Genomic DNA, 19032 nt, shown 5'->3' with positions numbered 1-19032 from the left:
TGTATGAGGTTCAGCAAGGCTCAGTGCTGGGTCCTGCACTTGGGTCCCAACAACCCCTGGCAATGCTCCAGGTGTGGGGAAGAGCTGCTGGAAGATGCTTCATGGAAAAGGACCTGGGGGTGTTGGTGGACAGCGGCTGAATATGAGCCAGCGTGTGCCCAGATGGCCATGAAGGCCACCAGCACCCTGGCTTGTACCAGCACTGGTGTGGCCAGCAGGAGCAGGGCAGGGACCATCCCCCTGTGCTGGGCACTGGGGAGGCTGCACCTCCAATCCTGGGGTCAGTTCTGGGACCCTCAGGACCAGAAGGACATTGAGGGGCTGGAGCGTGTCCAGAGAAGGGAATGGAGCTGGGGAAGGGTCTGGAGCACAAGTCTGAGCAGGAGGGGCTGAGGGAGCTGGGGGTGTTGATCCTGGAGCAGAGGAGGCTGAGGGGAGGTTGGCAGCGCTGGGTTCCACGCTCTCCCCATGCTCTGCAGGGTCCGCTCCACCAAAAACGACTCCGATTACAAGAGCCCAGGCAGGGTGGGGTTTGGGCTCCCGCAGCCTCCAGCCCAGCCCCACCCATCAGCTCCACCCATCAGCTCCACCCATCAGCTCCACCCATCAGCTCCACCCATCAGCTCCACCCAGCGGCTCCACCCATCATCAGATCCACCCAGCATCAGCCTCACCCAGCATCAGCCCCACCCACCAGCCCTGCGCAGGCGCGGCCGGGGCAGCACCCGGGCTGGACGCAGAGCACGGTACGGGTACCGGTATCGGTGCCGTCCCCGACCAGCCTCGCCCCGGTGAGCAGCGCGGCCTTTTCCCCGCCCTTGGCCGGCGGCCACGTGGAGGGTGCGGGGCCTCAGGGAGGGCGGAACGGAACCGGCAGAGCCCGGGGAGCACCGGGCGGAAGCAGCGAGGCGAGGCCGGCCCGCCCTCCCCGCAGCCCTCGCCGCACCGGCGGTACCGCAGCCCCGCCCCGCGGGTGTCGGGCAGGCTCCGGGCCCAGCCGTGGTGCCGGCTCGGGCGGAACTGGGCGGCTGCTCCGTGAGCGGAGGTGGGCGGCGCAGCGGCCGCGTTTCCTCCCCGGGAGACTGCCCAGCATGGAGCGGGTGAGAGCTCCGCTCATCCCATTCCCCCTCGGTTCCCCCGCGGCCTCTCCCCCCCGGCCCTTCCTTCCCCCTCTCTCCAGGCTCTGCCCCAGCACTGCCCGCGGCTCCCGGGAGGTTTTCTTCAAAGCTCTTTCCTCGGGGCTGCTTTTCCCTCGTTGTTCTGCTTAGGCCTTCTTTCCCTTTCCTAGTCAGGCTCTGAAACGACTGCAAGAATGCAAATTTAGGTTAGAGATTAGGAACAAATTATTTTCTGGAAGAGATTGCCCAGAGAAGCTGTGGCTGCCCCATCCCTGGCAGTGTTGAATTCCAGGTTGGATGAGGCTTGGAGCAGCCTGGGGTGGTGGGGGGTGTCCCTGGGCATGGCAGGGGGTTGGATATAAATGATTTTTTGAGGTCCTTTCCAACCCAAACCATGCCTCGTTCACAGGCAGACTTTGCCTTGCTTCACAGCTGCTTCCCTGAAGGCACACGGGGTAAAACTACAGCAAAGGTTGTCTTAAGGTTGTGTGTTTAGTATAAAGATAAATTCTATGTATTGCCAGAGCTGTGCTGGTGTGAAATTTCCTGCTGTGGAGACTTGTTATGTTAGAGAATAAGCTTCAGGAAGAGGGAGAATATTTGCATTTGGAGCCTTTAGAAAATGAGGAGGGGAAAAAAAGAAAGAAAAGCTGTGGGAAGGCTGGGCTTGCCAGGAGTGGATGTCCTACTGCTGGTAAAAGTCTCTAATGCTTGTAATGAAGAGCACTCATTTGGTGCCCCCCCAAGTAGGGAATGTAGCAGGGTCTGTGTCCCACCCTGTGCTGTCTTGATTTCTGGTATAAATGGAGCTGTTCCACAACACACCTCAAGTGTAAAGCCAGAAAAGAGGTTCATGACTCACTAGTTTGTATTCCCATAAGAGAGGACTCTGAGAAAACTCAGGTTTGGAGTCAGTTTTGCAGGTGAGAGATCTGTGCTGCTTTTAAACACTGTGCTTTCCCCCATTTCATGTTCAAGGCTCCCCAGGGCATGTTCCAAAATGAGCTTGAGTGGTGCATTTTGCAGATGAAGGGAAACCTTTGCCTCAACCCAACCCCAAAGCAAGGTATGTTGCCTATTTCATAGTCTGCAGCCACATTCCAGGTTTAGCAGACCTGGGCATTTTTCTGTTTCTCCTCTTCCATCTGTTTCCTGTTCTTGTATTACATGAGATGTGTTCTAAATAGAAAACAAAATGAAGTATTGAGCTTTGAAGAACCTCAAACCTTATGAAGAACTTCCCTTGTGGAGGGACTTGGGGCAGCAGAGGCAACCCCATAGTAAGAAACAGGCATACTCATAGAAATATTATCCTTTATCTTTTTAGACATGAAACCTGGTGCTGTGGAAGTACAGCAGAGAGATGGGCAGGCTTCAGATGGTGTGGTGTACAGGAATCAACCTGACCAGATCTCTGAGGCAAAGCTAAAGGTCTTCATGTCATCTGACAACAGCTTCCAATTTGCTTTTACAGTTTCTGAGATGAACCCAGGAGCAGGTGGCACATCTTCAGAAGCAGTCCCTGGTGTCAGTGGTGCTGAGCAGATACAAACCAGTGTAAGAGCCACAGAGCAGGAGAACTGGAATGGAGCCTTGAGTCTTGCTGCCTCTGGACAAAAACCCAAGTCTGCCAGTCCAGATAAAGAGTGTTCTCTGGCTCCCTTAGTTCCAGCAGACCAACCTGCACAGCATGCAGCAGAGCCTGAAGCACTGGGGAGTTCACTGCCTACTGAATCCCCTGGTAAACTGCAGATTTCAGCCTTGCAGAAGCCTGAGTTGACTCAAACTGCAGGTAGTGCACCCAAAGAGGAGGGCAGAAGCCATGTGACAGAAAAGATCCCTCATCCAGAGACTGCTCCTGAAGATGAGACAGTGCCAGAGAAATCTACAGTGAATGGAGCTGCCCAGAAGAAGAAAAAGAAGAAGAAACAAAAGATACCTGTCAGTAAAAAGGAGAGAGAAGAAACTGAGGTCAGCAAGAAGACAAAGGAAGGAGATAATGGATGTCAGAATAAAGATAGTTCCCACCAGGACGAGAGCTCTCAGGTATTTAAATATTCATGAGATCCCATAATTTCTAAATGAGCAAACAAGAAACTTTGTCTGTGCATAGTGTAACAGAGTACTGGCTTGAGGTGAGAGCTGACAGGGAAGGATCACTGCTGATTTCTTACAGCAGCTCTTTCCTTGCTCTGCTAGACAGCTGAGGAACTTGACTGGTGAGGAGGAAGTCAATGTTCCTTTGTCTGCTGCAGATTTGTGCTGAAGCATTTCATGTTTAGACTTCTGATAGCTAATCCTGAGAGTGCCTCATTTTCATTAAAAAAAGTAAAATTAAATTAATAAAACCTAAAAAAAGCATCTAACTGCCCATAGCCAGTGCCAGGCTGGTATCTGTGTGTGCTGAACTAGGTGTGTGCCCCTGACTTGCATGCTACAGGGTAGGATGAAGTGCAGACAGCAATGCTGAGGTGCAGAGCTGCTGCCTGGTCTGGGGCAAAGCCTGAAAGTGTTTCTGAGAAGGTTCCTGCTCTAAGGCATGCCCAGAAATTGACTAAACTTGCAAGTTATGTGTAAATGCACCATTAAGGCACACCCTCATTTTCTAGTGCTCTGCTGAAGTTCAGGTCTTCTTTTGATTTTTCTTTTCAGTGTTGGTGTAGTGATTGTTAACAAACGATGCCAGGTGAGCAATACTGAAATGCAAAAGCACAACAAACTTGCAGTTGTTAATATTCCACACAGAAGCCTCACTGGGTGTTCACCTGCCCCTTGAAGCATTCCATCCAAAGGGCTGCTTTGCCAGCAACCCACCAATAAACACTGCTGAATACCAGAAAGGTAGAAAGATGTGGAGGTGGTGTAAAGCCCTTCCAGTCCATTGGAAGGAGGCTGTTGTAAGGAAAAGAAGGAGATTACATGAGGCCTTTTGCATTTACAGAGCAGTTAGGAATTGCTTCAGCCCCAGGGTGCAGCCCTGCTTCCCTCTCCCTTTCCCTGCTCAACCAGCTGCCTTTGCTCAATGGTATTTGGCTTCTTCCATCTTCATGGGCTGCAGCTTCCTTCTCCTTAGGTATTTCTGGTTGAGCAAGCACACAGGAGCTGGGACAACAAGGCTTGGCTTCTGATTTTGTCCATAGTTTGCTTTTTGACACTGGGCAGGTTTGCAAGTAGGGGTATTTTACTCATTAATGCTCGTTCCTCCCATCTGTAAATTGATGTCACAGCTTCTTTCAGAGGAAAGGCCCTGGACAGCTTTCCAGGAAACACCCCCATTTGCATGGCCAACAAATATTAAATCTGTCAAATAGAGGTGGGGAGTTGCAACTAGGTATTTGTCCAGTGCTTTAAGCTTATCTGAGGAAAGGGAAACTATAGCTATAGGGAGCAGCTATAGGGAAACTCTGTGAGGTCTATAAAGTGATCTCCATCGCATGACACTCAGAAGAGTCCCGAGTTTATGTGGATTCTTTTCCTCCTGTGTAGCCACTGCTGCTCTCATTTTTGGATAACTCCTTTCCTCACTCCTTGTCACGTAGCAGTCAGAGGACCATCTGTGGAACGAGGTGGACTGGTGTGTGAAACAGCTGGAACTTGGCCTGAAGACACAGAAAGCCACTCCCAGGCAGGGTAAGGATTCAAATGAGGAAGAGAGCTCTGCGGTGGGAGGGGTTGGTAGGGGTGTGGGGGCAGAGCCACCGGGGTATTGAGCTTTGTTTGGTTCCTCTGCTGCTCTGCTTCAGCCGAGGAGGCTCTCCGGGCCATCAGGACCCTGCGCAGTGAGAAGGCTCCCCTGGTGAAGAAGCGCCAGCTCATGAGAGCCATGTTTGGAGACTACAGGAAGAAGATGGAGGAGGAGAGGCTCAAAGAACAGAAGCTCACAGAAATAGGTAGGAGAACTTTGTGTGCTGGGGGAGGTGAAGAGGAAAGGGCTTTTTCTGCCCTCTATTGCTCTGCAGAGTGGGACCTTGCTAGGTGAGGTCACTGAACATTTCTAACTCCTCTTTTCTCCATTCTTGCAGCACTGAAATCTGCCAGGATCGTGGAAGTGAAGGGAAGTGTCTGCAGAAAGAGTGGCCACTTCATCCGGAAGAGCTCAGCAGCCTGCAGGAAGAGCCAAGGCTCAGCAGATTCTGCTTCAGAGTCACCCGGGACACTTAACACAGGCTTGTTCAAATTCACACCTTCCCAAGAAGACTTTCGCTTTAATTTCTTCTAGGCAAGTCTTTTAGACTAAAACTGTGCCTGAAAGCTGTGCCAAATCTCCTATCAACTCGAGAACGGTGGAAAGATGCTGTGCAGAAGAAAATGTTAGACAAGAAATCCAGTGTATTTCCTGAGGAAAGGATCCTCTTTCAGAGTGCCTTATCTAGAGGCTGAGGGCAGACCTGCCTGCTATACATCTGACCCCAGGACTCAGCCTCTGATGTACTGCTGTCCTCACACTGGAGAAAGTGTTTTGCAAAATGTCAGCACAGAGTCTGGAGGGACCTGGTTTTCTTCTTGTAGAATTGGCATCAACCTAAGAATCTGTCTTTTGTACTGGGAGGCTTCCCTGTTCTCCTGTTCCTTTTAAGCAGAGCAGAGCTCTGATGGCAGATGAAGCAGTGATGCATGCAGAAGGGAATGGTTTCTAATAAAAATCTGGTTCCTGTGACAATCCAGCAGTGTCAGCAGAAGGGATCATTGGATGCTTCCACTCCCTGTGAGTGTTCTGATATCCAGAAGGCACTGGGCAGTGCGTGTGCCCTCACTGCCAGCTCAAGAGTGTGAGTTTGGGATCTTGGAGGAAAATAAGTAAGAAACATCCTTGCTCATATATCTGCTTAGCTGACAGGTGTAGACTCAAAATCGTGGATTCATTTTATTTGGAGAAGACCTTTGAAATCTTCATGTCAGACCAGTTCCACCTTCAGCAGGGTGGGTGAGGGCTGGGCCCTGCTGTTGAAGGGGAGGCAGGGCTGGTTTGCTGACAGGGTGCTGTGGCTCAGGGGGGAGCTGAGCTGCTGCAGGGTCACCAGCACCTCCTGCTGCTCCGGGTGGCACTGCCACTCCAGCACTGCCTGGCTCAGCCTCGGGATCTCCACCTGCACAGCATCCAGGCTTTCCACAACGGAGCAGAAGTTGGGAGCAGGGGGAAGCACTGATCCACCCCAAGCAAGGATTCGATTTCCAAGAATCCCAGGGTTCAGCAGGGACCTCTGAGTGCTGGCATCTTTGACCTGGAGACAGGAGAGAAGGGAAGAGGAAACGTTATCAGCTGCTCCTTTGAAGGTTATCAGCAAGAAAAGTATTTATTGTGTATTAGCCATCAACTTGCTGCAGTCCTCTAGACCTCCCTGTGCTCTGAGCTGCTCTCCATCCCCACTCAGCCCTACCCTGCAGCTCTGTTGCCAGGGTCTGAATGCCAAATCCCTCAAGAGCCATGACCACAGAGCTGACTCCTGTCAGGGAAGATTTACTTCCCTGCAAGCCTGCTCTTGGGAACAGGCAGGTTTTACCCTGGGGAGGTGCTAGCAAGGCTGCTTCTGAAACTTATCTGGGGCAAAGCAGGGAAGAGTCAGATCCCTGCAGGGTCTTCAACAGACAGCAGTGCCATGGCACAGTCAGGAAACTCCTTTACCCCACCTAGGGCTGCATTTCTTCCCTGACTATTTAAATCACCACAGCCATCCTGGCCCTCAGGGATGGAACAGCCTTGGAGAGACAGAGGCATTAATGTAGGGATGAATTTAAGCAGAGCAACAAGCTTCAATCTGTCACTGCAGAAGCAGCACAGCCACGAGGGCAGCAGATCCCAAGGTGGAGCAATGTGTCTCACCAGTGAGTCAAACTGCTGCTGGCTGAGGATGCTGTGGAGGCATGGGAAGGGCTACAGAAAAACAGGAAAAGGTGTTAACAAAAGGGGATTAATCCTCATTGGGCTGGGGGTCCTGTTCCAGAGCCTGCCTAACACAGCTTGGAAGCAACATGGAGAGTTCTTAGCTCCTTATGAAAATAACAGCTTCACTGCTATCCAGACTACAAAGTCTGAGTTCCCTGCAGACAGGTAACCAGAAAGTGGCAATGTGGTTAATGGTACTTAGTCTGGAGGAAGATTAACAGCATCTGATGTCCTAGACAGAAATGTCAAAGCAGGAAGATCTCTTCCAGGGAAGAATGGTCGTTTCTCCCAGGCTGCAATTTTACCCAGGGATTTCTCAAGCCTCACACAAGCAATAACTTGATCTAAAACCAGTGACTGGTGCTAAGCACACAGACTGCTCTATCCCCTGGGACAGAGCCCTGAATTTCTCTGTAGAATTGGTGAAGGAGCAGCTCTGTAACAGATTTTTTTAAAAGGAGACCGGGCAGTTGAATTCAGACAGAGCTGCTGTCACCCAAGGCACACTGGCTCCCCCTCTGAAGAGATAACCTTGTAAGAAGCTTTTTAATCAACTTGTACTTGACAGACATTCTCTGAAGCCAGACACACATCTAACCCCACTGTAACAGCTGCAGAAGGAGCCATGGACTGAACAGGGAAATGGACCCTTACAGCACAGGGAAAAAACATTTGAATCAAGGGCGTGTGGGCTGAGCCAGTGCAACCCTTCCAAGCACAAAGTAACTCCTGGTGTGCAGCACTTTGTACCTCACCACGACAAAGTGATGTAGTGCTGCTGCTGGCAGAATCACCCACCCATCACCTGGATCTTCTGGGGCTCAAGGATTACCCCCTGTAGCTGGGCCACCTCGCTGCTGCAGCAGCTCCACGACCCAAAGACAATGAACAGGAAGGGAAACTGCAGCCCCCAGGTGCAAGGAGGTGCAACACACACACTTTCAGCCTCGGGTGGCATTTAGAGACACCGACCAACTAGTCCCAACCACCACTTGCCACTGCGAGCAGAGCAGTTCACCTGCAGAGATGGCAGTAAACAGCAGCCTGGAGGTGCAGGAATGAAGGTACAGAAAACCAGGCAAGACCCAGAAGCATCACTCATGGGGTGCTGTTCTCTCCTTTTCAATTTCAGTGTCTCAGCTGGATCAGCAGTCATCACCTGCTGCCTCTAATCCACCACCCAGCAGCCCACCAGACTATGGGCACTTGCTAGGGGGTCTGCACCTCGTCTGGAAAAGCACTGGTGCTGATGGGCCTTGGAATGAGCTCTGGGGATCTGCTCGGAGGGTCCGATCCCACTTATTGGAGCTCCCTGTGCCCCCCACAGGCTGGAGGTGCCTCAGGCCTGGGGGTCTCGACGCTTGTTAGGGATTTCCCACTGATTTCCCTCTGCCCTCCTCTTCCTCCTCCTTCCACTCCCTACCTGTTCACTGACCCAACCCCTGTTGGAGAGTTTTTGGAAGAAAATGGACATGTGAGCAATCCTGACTATTTAGCATTAGCCAGAGTGAGCTGAGGGCTTGAGGCCCAGCTGCAAGGTTACTAAAAGATCAACTATGTGCAAAAGCTAAGGGAGTTGGCATCAGAAAAGAAGAATAACAGGATGGGAAAGCATCGCACAGACAGCACATATAGAGTTGTATTTACCCCGTTAGATAGTGCCCTGTGGCACGTGAACAATGTGTTGTACCCATCAGCAATGTGCTTGTGTTATCAGCCTGAGTGTGTGTAAAAGGGCTACCGCTGCTCTCACTAAACAGCAATACTTTGATTACATTAATCTGCCTCTTCCCTACAAACCCCTTCCCCAAGGGCCCCTCCCGACCCCCGGCTCTGTCCCTTTAAAAATCCGCCCCGCCCCCTCCGCTCGGCTCTTGACGCCATCATCTCGCGCCGCCCGCTGCCCCTTTGCCACCTCTCTGACGTCATCCGCGCGCGAGGGGCGCGGAGCGGCGGCTGCGGAGGGCGCCGAGGATGTGAGTGAGGCCGGGGCGGGGGCCGGGCCGCGGGGGATCGGTCTCCATCCGGCTGGGCCGCGGCGCGGAGCGGCCCCGCTGCCCTGCGAGGGTGCCGAGGGGGGAGCGCCGGAGCCGCCGAGGAGGAAATGGCGGGGCGAGAGCCAAGGATGAGGGCTCGGCGCCGCGGCCTACCGCGCTCGGGGGCGGGGAGGGAGGGAGAGGGGCCGGGCTGGGAGGAGGGAACGGGCGGAGCCGGGCCGGGGCCTGCAGGGCAGCCGGGGCCGGGGGTCTCTGTGCTTCCCGCTGCAGGGGCTGCGGGAGGAACTCTGTGCGGACCCAGGGGTGCGGACTCTGCTCTGAACCGACTCTGTGCTTGCTCTGTGCTTTTTCCTCCCTGTCCCTCAGCCCGCGCCTCGGCTTCGCTCATAGCATGGCAGCGCGTACGGTGCGGGCAGCAGCGAGAAGCCCTCGGTCCGTACCGTACCTCAGCGCCGGGCGAAGCGGGACGCGGAGCTGGGTGCCCCTGCGCTCCTCCGGCCCTGCTCGCTGTAGTTAGCTTGGGCGAACGGCCGAAACTTTGCAGGGAACTGCGGGAATTGCCTCCTCCCACGGGGAAGTCTTTTGCCTTCTTGCAAATGAGGATCTGAAGCGAACTGCCGTTAAAAGCAGTCGCGCAGGAAGTCCGGAGAGAGCCGAGTTTGGTTCCTTTGCTACAGAATTGCAGCTCTCTGAGGCTTCAAATCATCTCTTGAAAGCGGAGAGGTGTGTGGGTGTGTGAAAGGAATGTTTGGCCTGTAGAGATTGGTCTTAGACGTTCTGGTTTGGGGTGGGTGCTGCAGAAACATGGACTTTTTAGAGATTGAGAAGTTTCCTTTGGTTGTAGAGAAGCAGCAGGTCGGTTAGAGGTTGTGTTGTTACACTCCCGTGTGTGGAGACCATGATTTTGTTCTTTACTCCTCCTCCTCCAGTGAATGTCTGAACACTTGCAGGTGAAAGTGCCCACAGGATGTGTTTCTTTTGCTGAGGTTTCCAACTGAATGTAGGCAGGTGGCATTCTTGAGGAGGCTTTTTGTTGAGGGAGGGAAAACTCTGGAGTGTGGAGGCTGCTTAAATGCTGCATGTGCCAGAGCAGGGCAGTTGGCTGAGTGCTCAAACATCATGTGGCTAAAGTGTCTGGGGAGCTCCTGTCCTGGGGAGTGGTGCCCCTTAAGCTGAAGGACACCAGCTGAGCATGTGCTGGTCCTCAGCCCTGCTCTTTCTTCCAGCAGGAGTAAAACTGGAGCTGGGTAGTTGTGCATGGCTGAGCTGGTAGCATCTGCACCTGGTGGTCCACAGAAGCTGGTGTGTGGGAAGAAGTAATGCATCTGTTTAGGAAAAGAAAGGTGGGAAAGGGAAATGCCAAGTTTTTTGGCATTGTGAGTCCAGAAACTTGTCTGTGCTGTTCTTCCAGGCAAGCCAGCTGGTCTCCTGCTGTGGTCTTGGGTTTTTCAGCCCCCTCCCTGGGGCACTGGAGGCACAGGGCTGGTTAGAAATGTTGCACAGCTGAGTGATGGAGACAGGTTTGCTTCTCACAGTCATCTCTGCAGCAGCTGTGGCAGCAGTGTATGGGTTGCCTTCCTCTCACCACGGGTGTCAGAGCATCTCCCAGCCAGACCTGTCTAGTGTCCAGAGTTTCCTGTGCAGAAGGGCCCTTGCAGGTGTTCCCTGACTCAGGGCTCTGCAGAGAGCTGGCTTTGCCAACTTGCCAGTTATGTTCCTTTTTGGAGCTGTTGTGTTAGGGAGAACTGTGAAGCTGACAGTCAGGAGTGAGTTCAGCTGATCACAGAATGTCTTTGGTTGGAAGAGACCTTCCAGGTCATCCAGTCCAATCTTTGACCAACCCTGTAAGCTCACCACTAAGCCATGTCCCTAAGGACCAGCTCCACATGCTGTTTAAATACCTCCAGGGTTGGTGACTGCACCAGTGCCCTGGGCAGACAATTCCAGTGTCTGACAACCCTTTCAGGGAAAAAATGTTTCTTAATATCCAGCCTAAACCTCCCCTGGCATAGCTTGCATCCATTTCCTCTGCTCCTGTCACATACCACCAAGAGGCTGTCTCCCTCCTTGTTCCACCCTCCTCTGAGGTAGGTGAGGAGGGCAAAGTGATCAGAAGTGATCTCTTCCCAAACATACATTTACATGCAGTTAATAATGGAGTTATAGGATCTTTCAGGTCAGAAAAGATCCTTGGGATCATAGAGTCCACCCCTCATCCCTACTCCACAAAGTTCTTCCCTAAACCATAACCCCAACACCACATCTGAACAACACTTAATCACAGCCAGGGATGGTGACTCCACCACCTCCCTGGGCAGCCTATTCCAGTGTCTGATCTCTCTGTGAAAAATTTGTTCCTAATATCCAGTCTAAACCTCCCTTGTTGCAGCTTGAGGCCATTCCCTCTTTTTCTACTGCAATCGCCTGTGAGAAGAGAGAGTTTAGAGGATAAAGTCATTGCTGAGCTGAGTCTGACACCAGAATCAGAAGCAACAGGATTGCTGGATGCAGTGAGCTGGAGAGTTTCTTTTTTTTTCCCTTGTTAACTGATTTTGCCTGTGATTCAGCAGCAGGTGTTTCCAGCATCAGTCAGTGCTGTGAGTGTTCAGTGCCCCTCCAGATAAGCCTGGCAGTTCAGTCACTCCTGTGCCTGCTCTGAATGTTTCATAGGCAGCAAACCAAAGGTGCCACACTCTGGTGGGTATTAAAACACAGGTTGGAGGCAGCTGTGTGATGGGGGTATGAAACAATGTGTGTGTTCAGATGTGGCAGGATATGTGATGGATGCAGCCCTCAGGGGAAAAACCTGGAGTTAACAACTGCTCAGCGTTCCAGTGTTAAATAGTGGGTTGTTAAATTTGCCTCCTTTTGGATCTAGAATAAAGAGGGCACCAGTTTGGGCTAGAGGAGGTCAGAATCTAGGATAGACTTTTGCTAGGAAGTAGAATCTGCTGTTGGAGCAGTGCAGCAAACTGGGCCCTTTAATCTGGTCTTTCCAAGGCATCAGCTGTGGAAGCAGCTCGTTGAATCAGCAGGCAGCTGTAATCAGTGGGGGTTTGTTCTCAACAACCCTTTCTTCCTGACAAGTGTGTGCTGGATGGTGCAAACTGGCTCTGGAGAAAACCAAAACCCAGTGCTTGCTCCTCTGGGAGCCAGGCTGTTGTCAGGGGGCAGGAACTGCACATACATGTTGCAGAGCAAATGGGTGTCCTCTGTCTGCCATATTTTTGGTTGGGCAATGAAGGCATTTGGACTTGGTGCACATCAAAAGGATCACTTTAAACATGGATGCAGAGTCCCACAGGAGGGATGGGTGCTGGGGTGAGCAGGCAGCAGCTGGCAGTTAACAGCCATTTAGTCTCTCTGCACAGGTCAGTTGATGCCCAGTGTGCTGTCACTGGTGCAAAGCAGGCTCCTTATTTTTTGCCTGTCTGTCAATTTCTAGTTTCTAAAGCCTTTTATCTTGTCACTATCCTTTGGAATTTATTGCACTCTTTTAGGGATTGGCTCTCAGAATTGAGGCATTAGAAGGGAGATTTGAGATTAAGTGAGGCCCGTTGGGTGCTGCTTTGGATGCCTCTGAAGAGGAGATGTTCTCAGGATTGAAACAGAGGAGTTTGCTAGGACTCACAGAAAATAATAAAAAATCCAACACTAGGTAATCGTTCCATCCAAATTTTCTAGCCTTAAGAAAACTGGGGGTGTTACAGGGCACTAGGGCCCTCCCAGTGAGGGTGAGGAGTCTGGAATATACCTCTTTCTGCATGAATTTCTGTGTATGAGAGTTCCTGTATGCTAAAGCTGCGTTCCACAAAGCTGCTCTGACTTGTAAAATATTTTCTTTTTGCTAAGAAAGCCCAAACTTGCCTCATGCTTTAACTCTGCCACTACGGTGATCCTGAGTCGCATCTGGAGCTCAGTGCTTCGCTCTTCATTGGGGTGTGTGGTGGTTGTTGGGTTTCTGTGTTAAACAATGTCTTTGCCCTTTGTTCTGGCAGGGCTCCCTCACCCACCAAGCGCAAGGACAGGTCTGAAGAGAAATCCAAGGACCGTTCCAAAGACAAATCCTCCACTAAGGAATCTGGTGAGAAGGATCGTGGTCGAGACAAGGTGCGCAAGAGGCGCAGCGCTTCCAGCGGGAGCAGCAGCACCAGGTAGTTACTGCTACCAAATCACCAGCTTGGTTTCTTGGTACCTTTCATTCCCAGTGTCATGGACTTCTCAGAAGTTTGTGTTGTGTTAAGCACAGTGCTGTGGTGTCTGACTTAATCAGATCTATTTTTTCAGGTGTGAGTTTCCTCTGGCTCTCCAGTGAGCTGTGGAGCATCATTGTCCTGGCTGACAGCTGCTCTTTGTGGAGTTAGCAGAAGTTTTTCAGTAATTCTTTTTCTGAGTACTGTGCTCTTTTTCATAGCACCACAGAATGTCAGGGGTTGGAAGGGACCTCGAGAGATGATCCAAATCCAACCCCCCTGCTACAGCAGGAACACATCCAGTCGGGTTTGGAAAGTCTCCAGAGAAGGAGACTCCACAACCTCTCTGGGCAGCCTGGGCCAGGGCTCCCTCACCCTCACAGTGAAAAAGCTTTTCCTTGTTTTCTTCCCACCCCCAACAGATCCCGTTCCAGCTCCACTTCCAGTTCAGGCTCCAGTTCCAGCACTGGTTCCAGCAGTGGCTCCAGCTCCTCTTCTGCCTCCAGCCGCTCTGGGAGCTCCAGCACCTCCCGCAGTTCCAGCTCCAGCAGTTCCTCTGGATCTCCAAGTCCCTCTCGACGGAGACACGACAACAGGAGACGCTCCCGCTCCAAGTGAGTTTCTTTTGCCTTCTAGGAATCACCACGTGGCCAGGTGATTTCAGTTTTTATTTAATTTTTTTTTCTACTGAGGACCATTTTCTTTCTCTGTAACTTGGAGATCAGAATTTTGTTAAAATGGGTGTACTCAAAGCATACACACCCTGTAGAAGGAGAAATTAAAACCCTCATTTTAAAGAGTGATTTTAAGTACTAGATTTTGTTGAGACAGTTTTAATCAGGTTTTTCCCAATAACGTGGAACTATGTTCATGTTAATACAGTTCCCCTGGATAATTTTTTAGGTAGTGCTGAAGGCTGATAAGTCTACTGAAGTATTATAAGCTGGTGTGGTTTTCTTTAGTACATCCCTCAATTTATGGACAATAAATTCAGGAAGAAAGATAAATATAAATTTTATGTATACTGAGGTTTTTACAGATGAAAATCACATTCCATAGTTTTCTAACTGTGACGTTTCTGGACCTCTGTAGTGAAAAGAAATTACAGAAACACAATGATTGGTTTATTAATTTGCCTGGTTGTGGTATGCTTTGGTGTTTGTTCTCATTTTGCCTTTTTAATTGTCGAGGCAAAGACTGGGTTTTGTTGTTTAACAACTGGAAATGCTTCAACTATGGCCAACAACATCAGAGGAATATTTGCTACTCTTGTTGCAGTAAAGTTGAAAATTCTCAAAGAAAGGCTCCTAAGTTCCACAAGGTAATAAGTTGAAAGCAGACAAGGCACGTGCAAGTCCCTCCCAAGAAAAATGATTTTATCCTGTGATGATGAGTGGCTTCTTGGCTTTGTCTTGCATGTTCCCTGAAAACTCTGAACACCTTCTGTTATCAAAATCAGGTCCAAGGCACCCAAGAGAGATGAAAAGGAACGGAAGAGGCGGAGCCCTTCACCCAGACCTACAAAAGTGCACGTTGGAAGGCTCACAAGAAACGTGACCAAGGTAACAGCATCCTTCCCTCTCATACCAAGCTTGCATCTCACCTGTGAGGACTCAGAAGTGGCTCTTCTAAAGCTCTCAAAACTCGTTCATTGCTGGAGTGCTGCCAAGGTGTTGATGCTGGATATTCATGCTCTGTGTCCAAATTAATCAGTGAGGAAAATTTTGGTAGGATTTTACTGAGTCAGGTACAGCCTGGGCATCTGAGGCTGAAGTGCTTCAGAGATTTGTCAGTATTCCAGGCTTTGTATCCTGCCTGATTTGGAAGAAAACTGGAGAGGTTGGGACAAAAGATGAAATGTCCTTGGAGGCATTGTGGGTAGTTGGAAGTTTGTGATGAAGGATCTGAAGAGAGCTGGGCTGGTTTGAGGAGGCTTTCTTCAGAGGTGAAAGGTTTGGGGTGTTGAAAAAAAATGGTGTGTTTTTAAAGAATAATTAGCAATTGTACCTGAAAAGTTTTCAGCTGAGGGTATAAGTTCCCTTTTCAGGTCCCCAAGAAGATTTTTACTCTAACTGTGCTTCTGTAGCCAGGGCTGACAGGCAGCAGTGGTGCAGCTAGGACTGAAGGTCTGGCATGATGTGAGGAGGAACTGAATAGGCAACAGCAGAGAAGACAGTGGTAATCCCCATCTGGCCAATGAAATATGTCTCCTGATGGTGGATCCTTGATTTCAAGCTAATTAGTGCTGTCTACAGCTTGGATTGACTGCTCTGCACCAGTAAGTGTGCTCTGTGTTGTTAAGACTTGCTCTTTTTCTGCAGGATCACATCATGGAAATTTTTTCCACTTATGGAAAGATTAAAATGATTGACATGCCAGTGGACAGGCTAAACCCACACCTCTCTAAAGGCTATGCTTATGTGGAGTTTGAGAACCCAGATGATGCTGAGAAAGCCCTCAAACACATGGATGGAGGTAGGCAACAAGTGCTGCAGGGAGCCTGGGTGCTTTTAAAAATCTTGGGAGCAGATGAGTTTGATCTGCAGGTGAGTTAAAGGTGATGGGGAAACCTTTGGGGGACTGATCTGAAGTACTGTCTGTTTTCAGCCCAAGTGGCTTTGGCTTGTTCGGGACAGATCCAAAAAAAAACCAAACCACAGAACTTTTAAACCCAAGTTTATTCAAAGCAAACAGTAATAAAAGTCTGTGTTTCTGTGACAGTCATTCCTGGTTAATATCTGAAATGCAGTTTGATGGAATAGTAGATAAACAAATATCACAGATGTGAACTTTGTCAAAAGAAATCCTGAGTGGGGTGGTGGGAATAAATAGGACTGTGTAGGCTTGTGGCCAAGCTGTGAGTGAGGTGTGTAGATGTTGGTGTTGGAGGAGACTCACTGCTTGCTGTTCCTGTGATTCCCTGAACAGGTCAGATTGATGGTCAGGAGATCACTGCCACAGCAGTGCTGGCACCTCGGCCCAGGCCACCTCCCAGGCGCTTCAGCCCCCCCAGGAGGATGCTGCCACCACCCCCCATGTGGCGCAGGTCACCCCCTCGCATGAGGAGAAGGTGAGAGCTGGGACAGTTTGTGGTTGCTTCTCGCTGTAACGTGGTGTTACCACACTCAGTCTCAGTGTGGGACACCTGTTGGATGTGACTTTGCCCTCCAAATGGCAGTCGTGCTTCTGGGCATCAGCTGAACCTGGGCTGTACCTAACTGACCCGCTCTGGTCAGCAGCCTGAAGGTGGCTGTTGGATATGTGGGATGCTCCCCAGCCTCATCCCTTCAAGTTCCCTCTGCAGCAGTGCTTTGAGGTGAAATGAAAATTGCTTTCAGGCTCACAGAATTTCAACAGGTACATGACAATAAAGCATCTCCTGCATCATGTGAGCAGAGGACAGTGACCCCAAGGTGTGCCCTGACACACACACACACACCATTGAACAACACGGGGCTGCCTGAATGTGCCCAGACAAGGAGTCTTTCAGAGTCTGCCTTAGCATCTGCATGAGCTTTCCTGTCTTGGAAACCCACCTAGACTCCTGTCTCTAGTAAAAGCAGCTCCTGTTGGAGGTGCTTTATTGCTGAAGAGCTGATCAACTACAGAAATAGTTAACATGGCACAAGATCTGCTGCCCTTTGGTCCTGGAGATGTGCCTTTTCCTGAGGTCTTGGCACATGTTAGGCTTGGAGTTCCCTTCTCACTGTTTGTCTTCTTCCCTACTCCAGCTTCTGTTCTCCTTCTCAGGCTCTGTTGAGGTGTCACACTGGTGACTGTACCCTTGATTGCGGTGCTGAAGAGCCTGCAGCTTAACTCTTTCCTTTGAGTCAGACTTAGACCTCTCAGAAGTGTCCCTATGGTTTGAAAGGACTCAGGTTAATCCTTTCCCTGAGTATTGCTGTCCTGCAAGAGTCAGAACTGACCCCTGAGGTGAAGGAAAATCTGACGTGGCATGAACCCGAGCTTATTTCTTGAGGAAGGAGACAAGATTCCTGTCTGTTTGGTGGATATAAAACATTCTTTCCACTTGCTGAAGCAGAGGGAGGCTCTTCTGCTCCGGAGTCACTGCCTGAATTCCTCTGGAGCTGCCTGTGTGGCGCCGGGGCTCTCACCATGGTGCAGGAGGAAGTGTTTTTGTCAAGTTGGTAGATGAGCTGCCAAGTGCCTGGAACCTGTCCCCCGTTTCTCTCCTAACTCAAGCTTTCTCCTTGCCCCCCAGGTCCCGCTCTCCTCGCCGCAGATCCCCCGTTCGCCGGCGCTCCAGGTCCAGATCCCCGGGACGGCGGCGCCACCGCAGCCGCTCCAGCTCCAACTCCTCACGATAAAGCAAAAAGACTGGACAGCTTTTTATTTTTTAACTTAAATCCTGTCAGACTGAATATTGTACCTTTTTTTTTTTTTCTTTTTTTTTTTTTTTTTTTTTTTATAATGGGTCTGGGTGAGGAGGAATGAGAGGGAGAGAGCTAATCCTGGCAGTGAGGGCAACCTCAGAGGAGAGAGTTCTTGGCCAATATGCCTTTTTTCTGGGGCTTCGAGTTTCCTGGCAGTTACTTAAAAATGGCTTTGATTTTAAAGGCTGCAAAAACATCTTTTCCAGTTAAACAGAGGGAAAGATGTTACAAGCCTCTTTTCTCCAGCTAGCAGGCTGCTGCTTGATTTCTAACTGCACAACCCAGCCTGGCAGTCATAAACCTTGCACAGTGCAATGGTGGGCAGTTACCTTCATCTCTAGGTGCCAGCACCTGATCTTTCAGAGCAGCTGGAGCCCAGACTTCAATTCTGAGCTGTCACTTTATTCCAATTCCCAAACAGATCATTAGTTTCTGCAGATTAAGCTCTTCTGTAATGCATGTACCAGGCCAGCAACCACAGCTCAGCCCCCCCAAACATGATGCTTCAGGAAAGAAGGTGGAAATCTTAAGAACTGGTTTATAGCTGTTTTCATTATTTCTTTCACTTTTCTTAAAGGGTTTAGGGTAAAAACTTCCTATACAACCCCTCACTGAAATGAGAGCTTCTGCACATCTCAAATTGGTGACCCCCTGGACACTGCAAGGCAGGGAGGGAGGCTTGGGGCTGTCTGGATTAATCAGCGTTCACACAGAAAGGCAAAGAATTTACCACCTGTTGTACAGTCAATACTATAAAGATTTTTGTTTCGTTTTGGTTTTGTATCACTTTGTAGCCTTTTGGGCCATGTTGTGTTTGTACTTGTGTAGGACAAGCAGCTATCGAATAAAGCCGTAGGGTTGAGATGAATCCTCGTGCCCTGCTCCCTGTTCCAGCCCTTTGCTCCACACAAGGGAGAGGCCAGCGTTGGCCCTCTTTTTTTTTTTTTTCCTTTTTTTCTTTTTTTTTCTTTTTATTCTTTTTTCTTTTTTCCCCTTCTTCTTTTTTCCCTTCTTCTTTTTTCCCTTCTTCTTTTTTCCCTTCTTCTTTTTTCCCTTCTTCTTTTTTCCCTTCTTCTTTTTTCCCTTCTTCTTTTTTCCCTTCTTCTTTTTTCCCTTCTTCTTTTTTCCCTTCTTCTTTTTTCCCTTCTTCTTTTTTCCCTTCTTCTTTTTTCCCTTCCTTTTTTTCCCTTCCTTTTTTTCCCTTCTTTTTTTTCCCTTCTTTTTTTTCCCTTCTTTTTTTTCCCTTCTTTTTTTTCCCTTCTTTTTTTTCCCTTCTTTTTTTTCCCTTCTTTTTTTTCCCTTCTTTTTTTTCCCTTCTTTTTTTTCCCTTCTTTTTTTTCCCTTCTTTTTTTTCCCTTCTTTTTTTTCCCTTCTTTTTTTTCCCTTCTTTTCCTTTTTTTTTTTTCGTGACGTCACAATGGGGGCCGCCGCTGATTGGTTACCGCC

At 49.9% G+C, this 19032-nt stretch overlaps 2 protein-coding genes across 3 annotated transcripts; both read left to right on the top strand.

The window, feature by feature from the left end:
• The first annotated feature begins 468 nt into the window (after window positions 1–468).
• On the top strand, window positions 469–5778 carry C17H8orf33 (chromosome 17 C8orf33 homolog). Its single transcript, XM_071761256.1, has 7 exons — window positions 469–525; window positions 624–1100; window positions 2097–2184; window positions 2593–3164; window positions 4658–4748; window positions 4862–5008; window positions 5141–5778. The coding sequence occupies exons 1-7, from the start codon at window positions 469–471 to the stop codon at window positions 5335–5337; spliced, it is 1629 nt and encodes a 542-aa protein (XP_071617357.1). The 3' UTR covers window positions 5338–5778.
• Window positions 5779–8907: 3129 nt separating this feature from the next.
• On the top strand, window positions 8908–18454 carry RNPS1 (RNA binding protein with serine rich domain 1). Of its 2 annotated transcripts, none has more exons than XM_071760595.1 (7): window positions 8908–8978; window positions 12998–13153; window positions 13615–13806; window positions 14652–14754; window positions 15514–15667; window positions 16121–16262; window positions 17415–18454. In XM_071760595.1, coding segments are annotated over exons 1-7 (855 nt in total). In that variant the 5' UTR covers window positions 8908–8976; the 3' UTR covers window positions 17521–18454. The 2 variants fall into 2 exon arrangements, with proteins under 2 accessions (XP_071616696.1, XP_071616695.1); XM_071760594.1 differs by lacking the exon at window positions 8908–8978 and adding an exon at window positions 12519–12657.
• The last annotated feature ends 578 nt before the right edge of the window (window positions 18455–19032 follow it).

This window comes from Heliangelus exortis, chromosome 17 (genome assembly GCF_036169615.1).
Source record: "Heliangelus exortis chromosome 17, bHelExo1.hap1, whole genome shotgun sequence".
NCBI lineage: Eukaryota > Metazoa > Chordata > Aves > Apodiformes > Trochilidae > Heliangelus > Heliangelus exortis.
The sequence above is the reverse complement of the archived record's forward strand: the minus strand, read 5'-3'. Positions and strand labels throughout refer to the sequence as shown.

What these genes read in the sequence shown, in the direction of transcription:
- RNPS1 (XM_071760594.1), top strand. Translation starts at nt 12,590, where the DNA reads ATGTTCTCAGGATTGAAACAGAGGAGTTTGCTAGGACTCACAGAAAAT. An exon ending in AATAAAAAATCCAACACTAG is followed by an intron (nt 12,658 to 12,997) that starts GTAATCGTTCCA and finishes TTGTTCTGGCAG; the next exon opens with GGCTCCCTCACCCACCAAGC. An exon ending in AGGAGACGCTCCCGCTCCAA is followed by an intron (nt 13,807 to 14,651) that starts GTGAGTTTCTTT and finishes TATCAAAATCAG; the next exon opens with GTCCAAGGCACCCAAGAGAG.
- C17H8orf33 (XM_071761256.1), top strand. Translation starts at nt 469, where the DNA reads ATGCTCTGCAGGGTCCGCTCCACCAAAAACGACTCCGATTACAAGAGC. An exon ending in ATTACAAGAGCCCAGGCAGG is followed by an intron (nt 526 to 623) that starts GTGGGGTTTGGG and finishes TCCACCCATCAG; the next exon opens with CTCCACCCAGCGGCTCCACC. An exon ending in CAACCCAACCCCAAAGCAAG is followed by an intron (nt 2,185 to 2,592) that starts GTATGTTGCCTA and finishes TTGCTTTTACAG; the next exon opens with TTTCTGAGATGAACCCAGGA.